Consider the following 13,827-nt stretch of genomic DNA (forward strand, 5'->3'; position numbering starts at 1 on the left):
GTAGTTGGAAAATTTTGTATGCATTTGAGGGAATTTACTGTATTTATCTTTGTAAATGTTGGAAATAGCATATATCTCCATATTAATTTTATTATAACATATACGTCCTTCCATACATACATTACAATCTTTCGTATATACCTCTTCTCTTTAACCTCAGTTAGCCGCTACCAATTATCATTATCGTTAATAAAAATCAAATCAATATATAAATATCTTTGATATTTTTATTGTTATGGTAATCGAATGATCGTATGTATATATATCTATTTCAATTAGAGCAATCAATTCCCATTCTTAAACGAGGTAGAATTCTGGATCCCAACTTTATAATTTCAAGTCTTACCGAGGTAAAGTTTGCAACTTTGTACATTATCCAGGGGTACATGTAAGACTCTTCCTTTGTAGAGGATGAAAATGAAAAGTGGTATTCGAACATTTTTAATCCTCGAACCGAATGAAAACGATCACCTGCGACTTCCCGACCGCGGACGAGAGCCGAAAGAAGACAAAGAAACGAAAGCGAGATCGACGCTGAGCGACAGGGGAAATTGCCGGCCACAAGCAAAAGGGGGGAGGAGGAAAAGTTCGAGCAAGGACCAGGAGGAGATCAGAGATGGTACGTCCCTGGAATCGATCTCCCGAGGTGAGCTCTGGATTCGACTCTCCCTCCCCCTCCTTCCCCTTACTGTTGGGTTTTGTGTTGACTCGCTTATGGTCAGATCCGCGCTCGTGTTTGATCCCCCTCCGCTTCTTCCCTGCCGCCGCCTAATTGGGTCTCATAGCTGGATTCTGCCCCCTCCGTCGGTGGGATCTTCTTTCCCGTTTCTTTATGGCTGACATTGAGGCCGCGTGGGATCTTCTCGGTACTCCGGCTGATCCTAGTTCTGTGTTTCCTTCTCCCTTTTTACTCCTCGGAGGGAATTCTTTGCTTCAAACATGGGGGTTTAGCTTGGGTTTTGGTTCCTTATTAGATGAGTGATGTGAAGTGCCAGTTGCGAGCTAAAATCGAATCTTGCTGGTTCTGGAGTGATTTGGTTGTTCCGATTTGGGATGCTTCTGAGTGGATTCAGCATTATCTGTAGCAAGAGTTTCTTTCGGAGTTACTCTTCCTCTCCTCATCTGCACATCCTTACAAACCTCTAGTAAGTTGTGCTTGATTTGATTTCTCCAGGTGGAGCCGATAGAATCTTTGTTTACCTACTTGATTAAGTGCCACTTGGGGTATCCAACTTTAATTTGTAGACTTGTTTGGTTTCTTACAACTTTTTGTCTTTTTATCCATTACACCTGTCTTGGATCTGGTGATCGCTTCGCAGATTCTTTGGTCTTCTCGCTGAAAATTTCTCGTGTAATGTGGACTTGTCTGATAATTCTGTCATGCTTTCAGGCTTCTGATCCTGTCCTCCTCTAATTGTTTCTTTATCTAACCACCCGGATGTTATCGCCCGTATCGGTGGATCTATCATGTGCATTTAAAGCTTACTCAGTAAGTAGAACCTCAATAATCACAAATCGGATTTTTCTTCAATTAAAAAATATTGTTCTTCATGCTGTTGGAAAACAGAAATGCTGCATCGCGGAATTCTATGTGCGAGTTTTAGGCATGAATCTTGGATTTGGTGTGCATCTAGAAGCACACAACTGCTGATCCCAAGTCCTGTGACCATCTCGATTCATGCCATGTCCCTGAGCTGTGACTTATGTCAACACTGTCACGGTACATGCCATTGGTTATCAGAAAAGAAGAAAATGCACCTCAAGAGCTAAGGGATGAAAGGTATCCTTAAATAGAAGAAATCTTCCCTTTAAGATATGACCACACTGTAAATGCTTGTAGCATGACTGAGAAGGCTAGTATAAGCTACATCTCAGAAGGGTTGAGATGGCCATCCTACTTGGTTTAGGTTTCGGGGTTTATTGAGATGACTTGACAAGAGAAAAAGTAAGCAGCCGCTGACTAATATTTAGTCCTTAACGGTGCGTCAGCATTACACTAGTTGCTCGCTTTTCAAGAATCCTATATCAACTCAAGAAGGCCCAAAAACACTTACAATTTGAATAAATATAATGGGTAAACAAGATTGTAATAAATTGAACAAAAAATTCAGAAAATGGAAAGTCTAAATCTTATCTGTAACGACACGATCATAGACCTAAGCTTAAATAAACCCAACCTGAACCTAAGCTTGGTTGCATCACATATAGCCACAGTAACAATTATGCACAATTAACTTGATTCTCCAAAATACTGATGATTCTAATCCAAGAGAAATTATTTATAGTTGGGAAAATACATTGAATGTTTAACTTTTTACAAAATGCTAGTGCATCCATTCAGGGAAATTTTGATGCCACTGTTGTTCGATGGTATTGCCTTAGCTATCTCCAATATTAGTTTTGGTTAGATATAAGAATGGAGAATTGTGATACTATTTTCCTGTGGGTTTCATGGTACATTCATCCAAATGGGGATTATTTATCAATCCTAGAACACCCTGAGAATTTGTTAAATCAGCCTAAACCAGTCAGCTTTTACTGATCTCCAATCAATTCCTGGTTGATTTGAGGTAATTTTGGCTAATTGCCAATTGGTTCTAGGAGACTGTTGATGAATTCTGATTTTTAGCCTAGTTCATACCTAGCGCCAATCTAAAGTTTAATGTTGTTTGGACAATCTTGGTTTACATGCCAGTAAATAAATTTCAGCTTGAAGAATCCAGGTTGTCATAAATAATTTGCAATTTGCATTTTTTTTAATGATTATGCAGTTCTTGTAATAATTTTGCCAGTTTGTACTCCTAATTGGTTTTGCACTTTATGTAGGCATATGGTCTCCTAATTAAGACTCTATGAATTGGTATTGTTCTTCCTCACATATCCTTCATGTGCCTTGGAAGACGATAATAGTGACTGTTAGTTATGTCCTAATTTTGTTGTCAATTTTTGACAGGTCAGTGTCATCTGAAGGTTAACTGATTGGGATCATGGGAATTTCTGCAAAATGGTTTAGATCATTGGTTGGCATAAGGAAGCAAGAAAAGTTTCAGCATCCAGAAAATGATGAAAATGTGGGTAATTTCTTTTCTTTTGGTCTGTTAAGTTTTAATACTAGTTTCAAGACAATTGCATTATAATCTTTTACTTTTTCTCGACTGACCTTGAAACCTGAAACATCTTTGACCATCTTTTACCACAGCACTGATTTCTTTGACGTGCTTACCTCAATATTATGATCTTGGAGATGTTTCCAGACTTATATATGTGAAGTAACATAGGCTATGGTTTACCCTTTTTAATCTGTTTGGTCCCAAGCCTAGAAAAATGAGCACTGTGTTAGGTATGGAGTTATAAATATATCGGCTGCACGATCAGAACCAAACACTGGCTCAGGCACATTGTTGAGCGTTTGGCCAGCATTGCATTAGCCTGATATTCTCAAATGTGCTTGGAGCTGGGCTCTCAACATAGCTATATATTCAACAATTTTAATCAGATGAACTGGATGTTTCTCTTAGCTCAGATGAGGCTCAATTTTTACACCACTATTCTTGGTTCAAGCTTGGTTAGATTATAGACTGAAAATCTGGGCCAGATTATATCAACATCAGCCCGTTCACACTTAATAGTTTGCTGACTCTTAAAAGGTTAAAAAACTTTTATATAAGGTAATACTTTTAAGTTAATGTGTGTCACACTAGCAACACACTTCATTTTGTGCCTCTTGGATTGTGACTTTTATTTGTAAGGATGGACAGGGTGTTGACTGGAATCAACCTATAATATGGCAAATCAATGTAGTACAGTGAGTAACCATAGATAAATCTATATGATGGAAAGCAATCAGTATAGCCAACTCCTTGTAATTAATTAATATGGAAGTCCCTATTGTCAATGTTGGCCACAATAATTATGCTAAAAGCCTAAAATAATAATATCTCTGGCATACTATACTGCTTTTCTTTCCCCGGTTTAAATTTCTTTGAAGATATTTTTCTGTTTTTTCTGTCTGTGCATACACTTAATCTCAGCCATCTCAATCTGAGATGATTGCAGAAAAGTGCCTCTGCTGATAAATCGCAAGGCCGGAAGAAAAACTCTGTTGGTCTTGATTGTGCTAAGACGGAAGACGAGTATGCTCCTGGAACTGCTCCAATGGCTGGAGATGCCAACATCCAATCAAATTCAAACTCCACTTCCTCTCCTTCCACATCAAATAACAGACAAGTGACTTGTCAAACTCAAGAGAGCATTATAGAGGGGTGGGCTGCCACAGTTATTCAAAGTGCTTTTCGAGCATTCCTGGTATGCTAGTAGTGACTTCAGACTTGGTATGGTGTGGTTGCCATTAACAAGTTGTTTCTAGATAGCGTATGTTAGTATAATTCTTAATTTAGTACCCAGAATTACAAAAATATGAGGTACAACTTTATTCTAACAACTAATCATGCAGGTAGTGAACTGAACCAATTTTAGGAGTGAACGGTATTTGTTTCATGTGACAAACTTTGTGTTATTGATAAACATTTATAATCAGGAAATCGGCATATTAACATCAGTAAGTTACATTTCATCAAGATTAAAGCTTGTGTATGCAATTGTTATCTGGGCAAAATAGTCATCTTTGGTAAGTCAACTAAAAGAGGATTGCACTGAACAACTCGTCAACTTGCAGGAAACAATTATCTGCTTCCATAAATTTACACTTTAAAGCTTTAGCTTGCAGATGCAATTGTTGTCTAAGACAATCCCATAAATTAAGGAAATAGATGTTGCGTTATAGTCCTTGTCAACCCAGAGGAGACAATTATATGCTGTTGTGTTTTGAAACTTTAAAGCACAGGCCAAAAATTATCTACATTGACTAGTTATGAAGAGTTACCAATTAGGATTATTGGGCTTTGACTAATAACTGTGACATGGATGCTTGTTTTAGTTGAGATATTATAAATGTAGCTAACAGTAGTAATTAATCCAGTTCCTTTTCCATCTTATCTTGCATTTTGCGACATAATGAATCAGGTTTAAGATCAATGAACTTGTGAATGTTGAGACATCTAAGCCCTCAAATTTATTTATGTACCATAATTTTAAGTCATAACTAAGAAACTGAATAGATATTTCTTGATAGTGAAATCCTGTTTTTTCTTATTTTTAAACTGATACTAGTTGAGCACTTCTATAAAAATGTATAAGCTTCTGGGATCTACTTTTTATGTTTTCATACTCAAGTTGGTGCTTAATGAAAGAACCAGGAATATTCTTTTACAGTTAGAAAAGAGAATTTTCTGAGATCTTGAATGCCCTTTTTCTGAATAAGGTTGTGATAGCTTATGTTGAGCTTATGTTTACATTCTGTAGACCTAGGTAAAAGGGGTTGTGTTCTGTTGGCTTGTTGCCTTTGTGACTTTGAAATGAACATTAGTTCTTATAGCAACAATTCTTGTCTTCTTTTTTTCATCTTTAGATGAGCTTTACTTGCTCCTTGGTTGCGTGAGCTTAAACATGAACCAAAAGGATAGCCACTTTTAGGTTTTAAATTGGCCTCTCTTTTAGGGTGTCTGTCTAGAAGTTTGGTGGCAACTTGACTGCCAGTCATAAGATCCTGTTGCATATTTCATGTAGCCCTCTCAATTGATTTGTGCTGTATAGTTGACTTCATATTATTGGTGAAAAGCATTGATGCTGATTGTTATGACAATGATGATAATGTGGATGGTCAGTTGTTGATTTTGTTCCCAAGTCATCCAGCATTTGCTTTTAGTCTATTATTGGAGAACCTGTAGTTTAAGAAAGAAAAATTCAGTGCTAAATGAGATCGGCTGTGACATTCAAAAAAATTATGTCATTTTTCCCAATATATTCTGTGTATAAACTGTAATTTGATTTTTGACTGCTGGGAATCATCTTCAGGCCAGACGAGCTTTACGAGCTCTAAAAGGGCTAGTTAGATTACAGGCCCTTGTCAGGGGCCATGCTGTGAGAAAACAAGCTGCAATAACTCTTCGCTGCATGCAAGCTCTGGTCAGGGTGCAGGCTCGTGTAAGAGCTAGACGAGTTCGCATGGCATTGGAAAGTCAAATGGGGCGTCAAGAGGTTCAGGAACAGCAACCATATGAAGCTCGTGTTAGAGAAATAGAGGTATGCTGCAAACTTTCTAAGCACAAAAGCCACATTTTGAATAGGATCAAATTACATTAGTCCTTTCTCATGTACCAGGCTTCACTAACTGTCAAGGTAAGTAATGACAAAACATATTTTCTTTTCTCTATTCTTTTCATAGCCTTAATGCTCGTAGGCTCAAGTAACCTGATCAGATGGTTCTATTACTTTATTGTGTGCTATATTGTATGTTTATACTTGTTACTAATGAGTTGTGTACATTAATATTGTCCCGCAAATATGCCATTTGATTGGTGGTAATGAACTAATGATGATAGTTGTATATCTGCCCACAATGTTTTTCCATATTTATGTATTAGGAGTTTTCAATGGCTTTGAATTTCTGAAACTTGCATTGCTTGAGGTTGGAATGGATCTTGAAGACTTGAACACAGACATCACTAACTTTTGGATATTGCATGGTATTGACAAACTGCAAAGAGAAATTAAACTAACCTGCTATAAATTTTTTATTTCTTTCAGTACTTTATCTGAATCTTGACCTTTAATGCTAAAAACTGCAAGAAAACTTCTAAGAAGTATTTTAAGTTTAAAACACAATCGAGACCCCCCCTGACCTATGCACTTTATTGCCTGCCACTAGTTGTATACACCATTAGCTTTATGGCCTTTTCTGCATTCATTTTTTTGTTTTGTATAGCCAAGACATGTTCCACCAAACATAAAGAAAATACCAAAGAATTTATAACTTTCAGGTCTTTCACTTCCTTCACTATTTATCCAATTAAATGTATAACTGATTTCTTATGAGACCAAACTATCTTACCTAATGGTTTGATTCACACCAATTAAAGCTAAGTGATATATCTCATACCTCCACTTATATCACAATCGAAAATGTTTGACGTTCTAGGTAACTTTGTTCCCAGCATTGAGCAAGTTTTGGTTGATTGAGACACTTTGTCCTAGTTAACCATCATAAATCACAATAATGTATATCTTTCCCTGCTTACATCGATATATAGCTGTGGTAATGCCTTCTTTCAAGACAGCTGTCAGTCTAAAGGTTAAAGTTGAGACTTACAGAATATTGTCTTATATGAACATTATCTGTAATCTCAGGATACTGCCTGTTTTTTCTGTATATAGCCTCAGGTAAGACTGAATTTTTTGTATGCACCTCTTCTATCTGGAACTTTTTATTTACTCTTGAAAGATATTGTTATTATCCAAAGTACAGAAGAATTTATTTTAGCAGTAAGCTGGTTGCTTGTGCCTGGCAACAAATTTCTTTCGGCACACACTTGAGTTCTTATAGGGATCTATACTATGTAATCTTAGGATATTACTGTTCTTTGCATATAGCCTCAGGCATACTCTGGGAGGTTCTTATGTTATTCTTTTCCAGATTTTCCTAAACAAGTTACCTAACTACAGAAGACTAATCAGTGCCTGCAGTAAGCAGGCATTATGTTTTGCTTGTTTCTAACCAAATTTAATTCAAGTACATGTTAATTCTCTCAAGGTTTTTTCTTTCTCTTCCATTTTTCCTTTTGTTATAGTACTTGTACTAATGATATCGGAGATTAGTTTAGCATGTGCTTAATTCTGAAAGCTTTGTGCTTGTGTCTTTTTATTTTATAAAATCGGATTGAACTATCGATATGTGGTGTCAGCCAATTTGACTGATTCTCAGTTTTACGGTCTGAATGCAGGAAGGCTGGTGTGACAGTGTTGGCTCTGTGGAGGAAATCCAGGCAAAGTTGTTGAAGAGGCAAGAAGCTGCAGCCAACCGTGAGAGAGCCATGGCATATGCTCTCACTCATCAGGTATCCTCTGATAATTACATAAAATCATGCTGATGGCAGCTGGATTATGAAGTTCAAACTTCAAACGTATCGCAAGCTGATTCTTTATCATGGCAATACATGAATTTGGGCTATACATGACTTGTGTTCTAGTTTTGGGGTACAAGTTTTTGGGATGTGATTAGTGAATGTTATTAAATTGCTCCTGCTGATTTCCACATAAGGGGAAAAGAAGATGACAGGTTATGTAGTTAATTATAACCAAAGCTGTCCCTTTTCCTTGTCTCTGACACCCACCTCCTTTTGGCCTTGTCAATCTTGCTTTCTGTCTTTTTTGTCTGACAAAATCCATATCTTTTTCTATAGGGAGAAATTTTCATAGGGGAAGTGAGTGAAAACTGGAAGAGTATCAATATGGTAGAAGGACACTATTATAAATCAAAAGCTTACCCCAAAAGGATACGGGCCAATGTCAATATATCTAGCCCAACTTTCTATACTCTCATTCATGTGGGACTAACCACCCTCATATGCCCCAGCTATCTAACCCTCACAAGCAGGTTCTCACCGCACATCTTATAGCCATTGCCCCTTCACTAGTAAGCCATGTGACTGTTATTCAACCATAGAGGCTCTGAAGTCAAAAATTTTCATTTTCAACCAAGTCATTCTCTGCTGCAGAGAATAACGTATCTTCATACTAAATCTAGTCACTTGCCATTACAAGTCATAGTTTTTGTAATTATTGTGTTAGAGAACTAACTGTATAATTTATAGTTAGCAAGTTTCATTAGGATGCTAAAATTACAGAATTATGAGCTATGATTTTTGACACTTTTCTTTCTGATCCTGTATATTAGTTGAACCAATGAATTGACTTCAATTGCCTCTAGTGGCAGGCAGGTCCCAGGAAGCCAGCTGCACTTGAAGGTTTTGAACCTGATAATAATAACTGGGGTTGGAACTGGTTGGAGAGATGGATGGCTGTTCGCCCATGGGAGAATCGGTTCCTTGATATTAGTCTTAAAGATGGGGTTAAAGTTCATGAGAATGGAACAGCTGAAGGAAAGAGTGGAGTCAGTGGTACCAAAACTCAGACCAAACCCACTGGCAAGAAACCCATTTCGACGCTTCACTCCAATACCCTAATCCATAAATCAGTACTGTCAGTGTCTGATGGAAGTGGTTCCTCATCAAGCCGGTCCGTCAGTATGCAGGCTTCTTCTCCTTTTCCATCAGGCAAACCAAAACAAAAGCTATCAAGTGAGGAGGTTTATGGAGAAGCCACATCTCAAGCATCCAGATTTGGTGCTCGATCTTATAGCAATCCAATGGAGCGGTCCTCTCAATTGGAGTCACAGACTAAGAGGTTGTCCTTACCAAACAGTGGTAAGCTTGTTCCCAGCAACTTATCCTCCTTGCATGTTGTAATGTGCAATTCATTTGGCTTTATTGAATTAGACGTCATATAAAGGTTTACATGCATGTGGTTTACCTTGTCGACCACCTTTCTGAATAATATTCATCAGCATTGAGATAATCAGGCTGCTAAGTTTTATCTTTGTTTCTGAGAAATATGTTTTGTTGTTGGCGTCAAAAGTTTTGTTGAAGGCCTTGTGTATCAGTCCTATGCTTCTGGTTAAGGTAACTGTAGAGGTAAAATTGCTTGATTGCTCGAGTCTTACTCTCATTTCCATTTTTATTGTTAAATTATATCTGACAGTCCTATTCTCTAATCAACCTCCTTCAATTCAATAAATTTCCATGGTAACTTTGAAATCTACAAAGATACGACAACCTTGAACCCTTGAACCTTTGAAATTGCTTCAAAGATATAATTTAGATGAAATGATGAAAAAAAAAAGGGATTAAAGTTATCTAGAAGCCTAGGAGGGATGAGGGTCTAAGAGAGAAGGTCAGGAATTTCAAAATGGTTTCTACAAGAATGAAAGGGGTGTCCATGAAATGTGATTTGCTAATTCAGGGAATGGCACACAAATACAAAGACTTGAGGGAATAGTTTGCAAATCCTATATGTACGAAGGGTTCGACATGCAAAGAACACTTCAAACTTAATTTAGTGAGGACAGATGTTCAAACCTCTGAAGGTAATTTCTTGTTTGATGCCTGGCTTTTTGGCTACTATGTGTTTGGTTCGATCAGTTTGATTCTTCAATGCTTTTCATGCAGAACCTGAATCAACTGTTTTGTAAGTTCGGATCTTGATATCAATATGTTACTGATATCAAGCAGGTTTAGGCGGAATGGGAAAACCCACTACAAATAAAGTTGCAGTGAACCGGTCAGCAACTCGGAAGCCCCTTAAAGGTGCACAAAAGTCGGAGACGAAACACCATCAGAATCCGAAGGATCCAGCTTCGAAGAGAGCCGAAGTGCAGATATGAGAAGCTATTTTGAATTAATTTTACTTGTTGTTTTAGCAGCTGATCCTTCGATTTGCCACTGCCGAATCAAATGCTCCGTCTGTAAATATTTTACATGATCTTGGTCAGGTAGGTTAATGGTCCTATTACTCTTTGTACATCTCTATCTTCTGGATGCTGAAAGTTGAAGAGTGGTGCTAGTCCTTGATGATAGGAGTGGATCATTCTGTTGTGTTATTATTTGGTACCTGTTTATTACTGTTGTGTTTGGAGTATGTAATGGTCACTTCTATGTCTACTGTCGAGAGGCTGTCAATGTTTCTGAATCACTTAAATTGTGGGAAATGTAATGGTTATGTTTTGGATGTATCGAGTGCCATCGCCTTCATAGATGATACTATTTCCTGAGAACCATAATATAGTTTTGTTCGGACTGGTTCATACCATCCAATTTATATAATATTTTACGATACCTTTCTCAGGATTTCTATGTTTTGTGTGTTTCTCATGCATCATAGATCATGACTCAGAATGTGGTGCTTTTTTAGGATTTATATTTTAAGAAACCCTGCTTCTTCTTCTTCTTCTTCTTCTTCTTCTTGTCTCTTTGTTTTTTCTTCTTCCTCCTCTCTCATGATAGAATGATATAATAGTACATGTTGTGGATATGGATATGAATGAACTCATACAAGTTGTCATGGTCTAGTGCAGGTCTAGTATACAAAATTACATTCCATGTGGCTCAATCTCTTAATGAGATGTCAAATTTATGAGAATCAAACATACACAGTCCTTTCGAATACAGCATACCAATTTATAAGGATAGTTCCAAACTCAGAAACATACATACGTAAAAACCTCATACGATGTCAATGTTGTTTTAATTGGTTAAGGTACTTTGGGGTGACGCCTTCACATCTACTCGTTGCCCTTTCTCTAATCTCTCGATATCTAAATGTTTTGATCAATCTCACTGTTCAAGAAAGACAAAGTTGCTTATTAGTTTAATGTGTTAGCATAAATGTCACTGTTAACGTCAGTGTTCTCATGCACAGACAGTTTGACTTAATTATAAGATAGACTTGGCATCAATAGTTATAGTTGTTGGAAGCTTTCGAAGGTCAGCTTCTCAAGTTAAGGTCAAAAGAATCAATGTCAAATGGGTGACAACCATGAACTGAATCAATTGGAAGAATAATTAATGTTGTACTATATCATCAACTTGCAATTAGATTAATTCGTTTGCTTCAAAATCTTATTGTCTGAATATTTATACAATTTTCTCTATCAACTAGGGATGGTAACGGAGCCGACAACCTATCCGAATCCGAATCAAAATTTGAAGTATGGATCCTCATTCAGGATCCATTACCACAAATGGATCAACAAATACAAGTCCGATAATTGATCTGAATTTAACCCGAAATATTAGATATAGATCTTGGCATTCCCAAATTAGATTCAGATCCTATGTCCATATAAATCCCTAAATGTAAATTTGCACATAATTAATTGTAGCTTATTTATATTTATATATATATATATATATATATACATATATTTAGTGAGATGAAATTAATAAAATAATAATTTTAAAATAAATAATTATTTTTTCTCATTAAACTATACAATACAATTCTAAAAATTGAATCACCTTGGTGGATAGTATGAGACAACTCTTACATTTATCTAGTGAGATGAAATTAATTTTGATGCATACAAATTGAGTTAGGAAGTATGCTTCCCTTAAAATAAAGGAGACATACAAATATTTTTACTTTCGATTGATGCAATAAAATACTCATCGATATGCACATCGAATCATACATGTTGAGTGATCATGTGAATAATTTTTATATGTTTTATGGATTTATCAGCTAACATTCATTTTCATTGGAGCAATTATTGATTGGTAGGAAACAACATAGACTACTTTAAAACCGACAATGCTTCTAAAGAAAGAAATAAGAAGATTAATGGCAAGTGCAAGTTTGCATTGGTAGCCTCATCAGAAAGAAACACAACTTAGATATGGTTGACTTGGATTTGTGTCAATAATTCATCCCCTTAATTACAAAGTTAATGAAAAAGGTTATCTTTTTGTGCCACTGAGCAAGTAGATTAGAAGGGATCCGCTTCTCCTTATCAGCCAATTGATTATATTCCTTGGGCAGCACTTGGATGTGGACTGCCATCAAATCACAATTCATGATTAGGTGTAGTTAATTAACAGTGGTGCTAATATTTAACTTGCATGTAGTGAGGAAGTCATTGTTATCCAACTGCCTTTAATCGCATGTCACTAAGGTCAACAACATTCACTTGGCATTGAAGGGTAACTCCTAATGCACTAAGCATATCTCATCTAATCTACTATTAGTTTTATCAAGTAAAGAAAGCACTCGATTGGTAGGTAGAAAGTTAGGGAACTGTTCCTCACTTTGTGCCCATAGGCTAAGTGTATGACAACACCAAGGAGAATCTACTTTGCTTTTCTACAACTGAGGGATCATATGATTTGTATTAATCTCCTCCTTGTTCTCTTTTGATATGATCTTGATTTCCTTTCTTTGAGTCGTATGCTAATGCAACTTCCTCTTCCTTCTCTCGACAATTTTGATGATTGAGTTGGGTTGGAAGGCATTTGAGTTGTGCAAGTCTCACATTCCAAAGCTTTGGATATATCACATAGGTTGTCAGCTTCTACTAACCATCTTGCCTTACCAAATGCTAAGAGAGGGCTCTTTTTCTATATAATTTATATATATATATATGTAAGAATTACTTTAAACAAACACTTGAGAAGAACCTAAATGCTTGGCATTATTGACATGATCTTGTCTGCATGACATCAAGAGAGTAGCAAAATGAAGGTGTGTTTCACAAGGCAGTGATGTTTCTGATCAAACATGTCACCCTTTGAATCAATCTCTGGTGCTGATGTTGACAGTGGGCCACCAGCTCCTGAGGTGGATCCCAACATCAACAGACCCCACATTGTACCACCTCCTAAAAAGCCTCCTTCCTTTCTTTTCTTCCTCTGGTGGTGATTGAGTGTTCCACTTGGATGGATCAAAGGAAAAGTCCTCAATGCTTATCACACTAACAAAATCTTGCACCACTCCATTCTTCATTGTAAACAATTCCATCTTTTTCATATATATATATATATATATCTCCCTAGGTTATGTCTTTACCACAATTCTTTGAAGACCTAACCACACCAGAGTTTCATACATAGGTGTTAATTCAACATATAAATATAATTAATGTGTAGAAATAATATATCGATTTATAAGATGATCTTGATCATACATCAAATATGATACTTGGGTGATAAATTGGATGAGGATGGTGAGGAAGGAGGACAAGACTGAGGTGGGGTTCACAAATTTGTCAGTGCCTTCCACTGACCAACCACATTATTTGCATGGAGCCCCTACAAACACATCCACTTCCACTGACCACAGGATCAACAACTGAAGGAGAGAAGAGAGTCTATCTTCTGTTGC

General features: G+C 36.8%; 1 protein-coding gene across 14 annotated transcripts; it reads left to right on the forward strand.

Moving 5' to 3' along the window:
• The first annotated feature begins 479 nt into the window (after nucleotides 1–479).
• Nucleotides 480–10,680, forward strand: LOC103982262 (protein IQ-DOMAIN 5). Of its 14 annotated transcripts, XM_065106890.1 has the most exons (10): nucleotides 480–646; nucleotides 1,391–1,489; nucleotides 1,568–1,780; nucleotides 2,827–2,860; nucleotides 2,954–3,071; nucleotides 4,057–4,305; nucleotides 5,914–6,141; nucleotides 7,839–7,952; nucleotides 8,825–9,320; nucleotides 10,182–10,680. In XM_065106890.1, exons 5-10 carry the CDS (start codon nucleotides 2,988–2,990, stop codon nucleotides 10,334–10,336), a joined length of 1,326 nt encoding a protein of 441 aa, XP_064962962.1. In that variant the 5' UTR covers nucleotides 480–646; nucleotides 1,391–1,489; nucleotides 1,568–1,780; nucleotides 2,827–2,860; nucleotides 2,954–2,987; the 3' UTR covers nucleotides 10,337–10,680. The 14 variants fall into 14 exon arrangements, with proteins under 14 accessions (XP_064962962.1, XP_018680963.2, XP_064962964.1 ...); XM_018825418.2 differs by lacking the exons at nucleotides 1,391–1,489; nucleotides 1,568–1,780 and adding an exon at nucleotides 723–807; XM_065106892.1 differs by lacking the exon at nucleotides 2,827–2,860.
• Nucleotides 10,681–13,827: the final 3,147 nt, after the last annotated feature.

The sequence above is a fragment of the Musa acuminata genome, chromosome BXJ2-4, assembly GCF_036884655.1.
Source record: "Musa acuminata AAA Group cultivar baxijiao chromosome BXJ2-4, Cavendish_Baxijiao_AAA, whole genome shotgun sequence".
Taxonomy (NCBI): domain Eukaryota; kingdom Viridiplantae; phylum Streptophyta; class Magnoliopsida; order Zingiberales; family Musaceae; genus Musa; species Musa acuminata.

Coding starts and splice junctions, on each gene's coding strand:
- LOC103982262 (XM_018825418.2), top strand. CDS start 2,988: ATGGGAATTTCTGCAAAATGGTTTAGATCATTGGTTGGCATAAGGAAG. Junction 7,953..8,824: donor CATATGCTCTCACTCATCAG/GTATCCTCTGAT, acceptor AATTGCCTCTAG/TGGCAGGCAGGTCCCAGGAA. Junction 9,321..10,181: donor GTTGTCCTTACCAAACAGTG/GTAAGCTTGTTC, acceptor ACTGATATCAAG/CAGGTTTAGGCGGAATGGGA.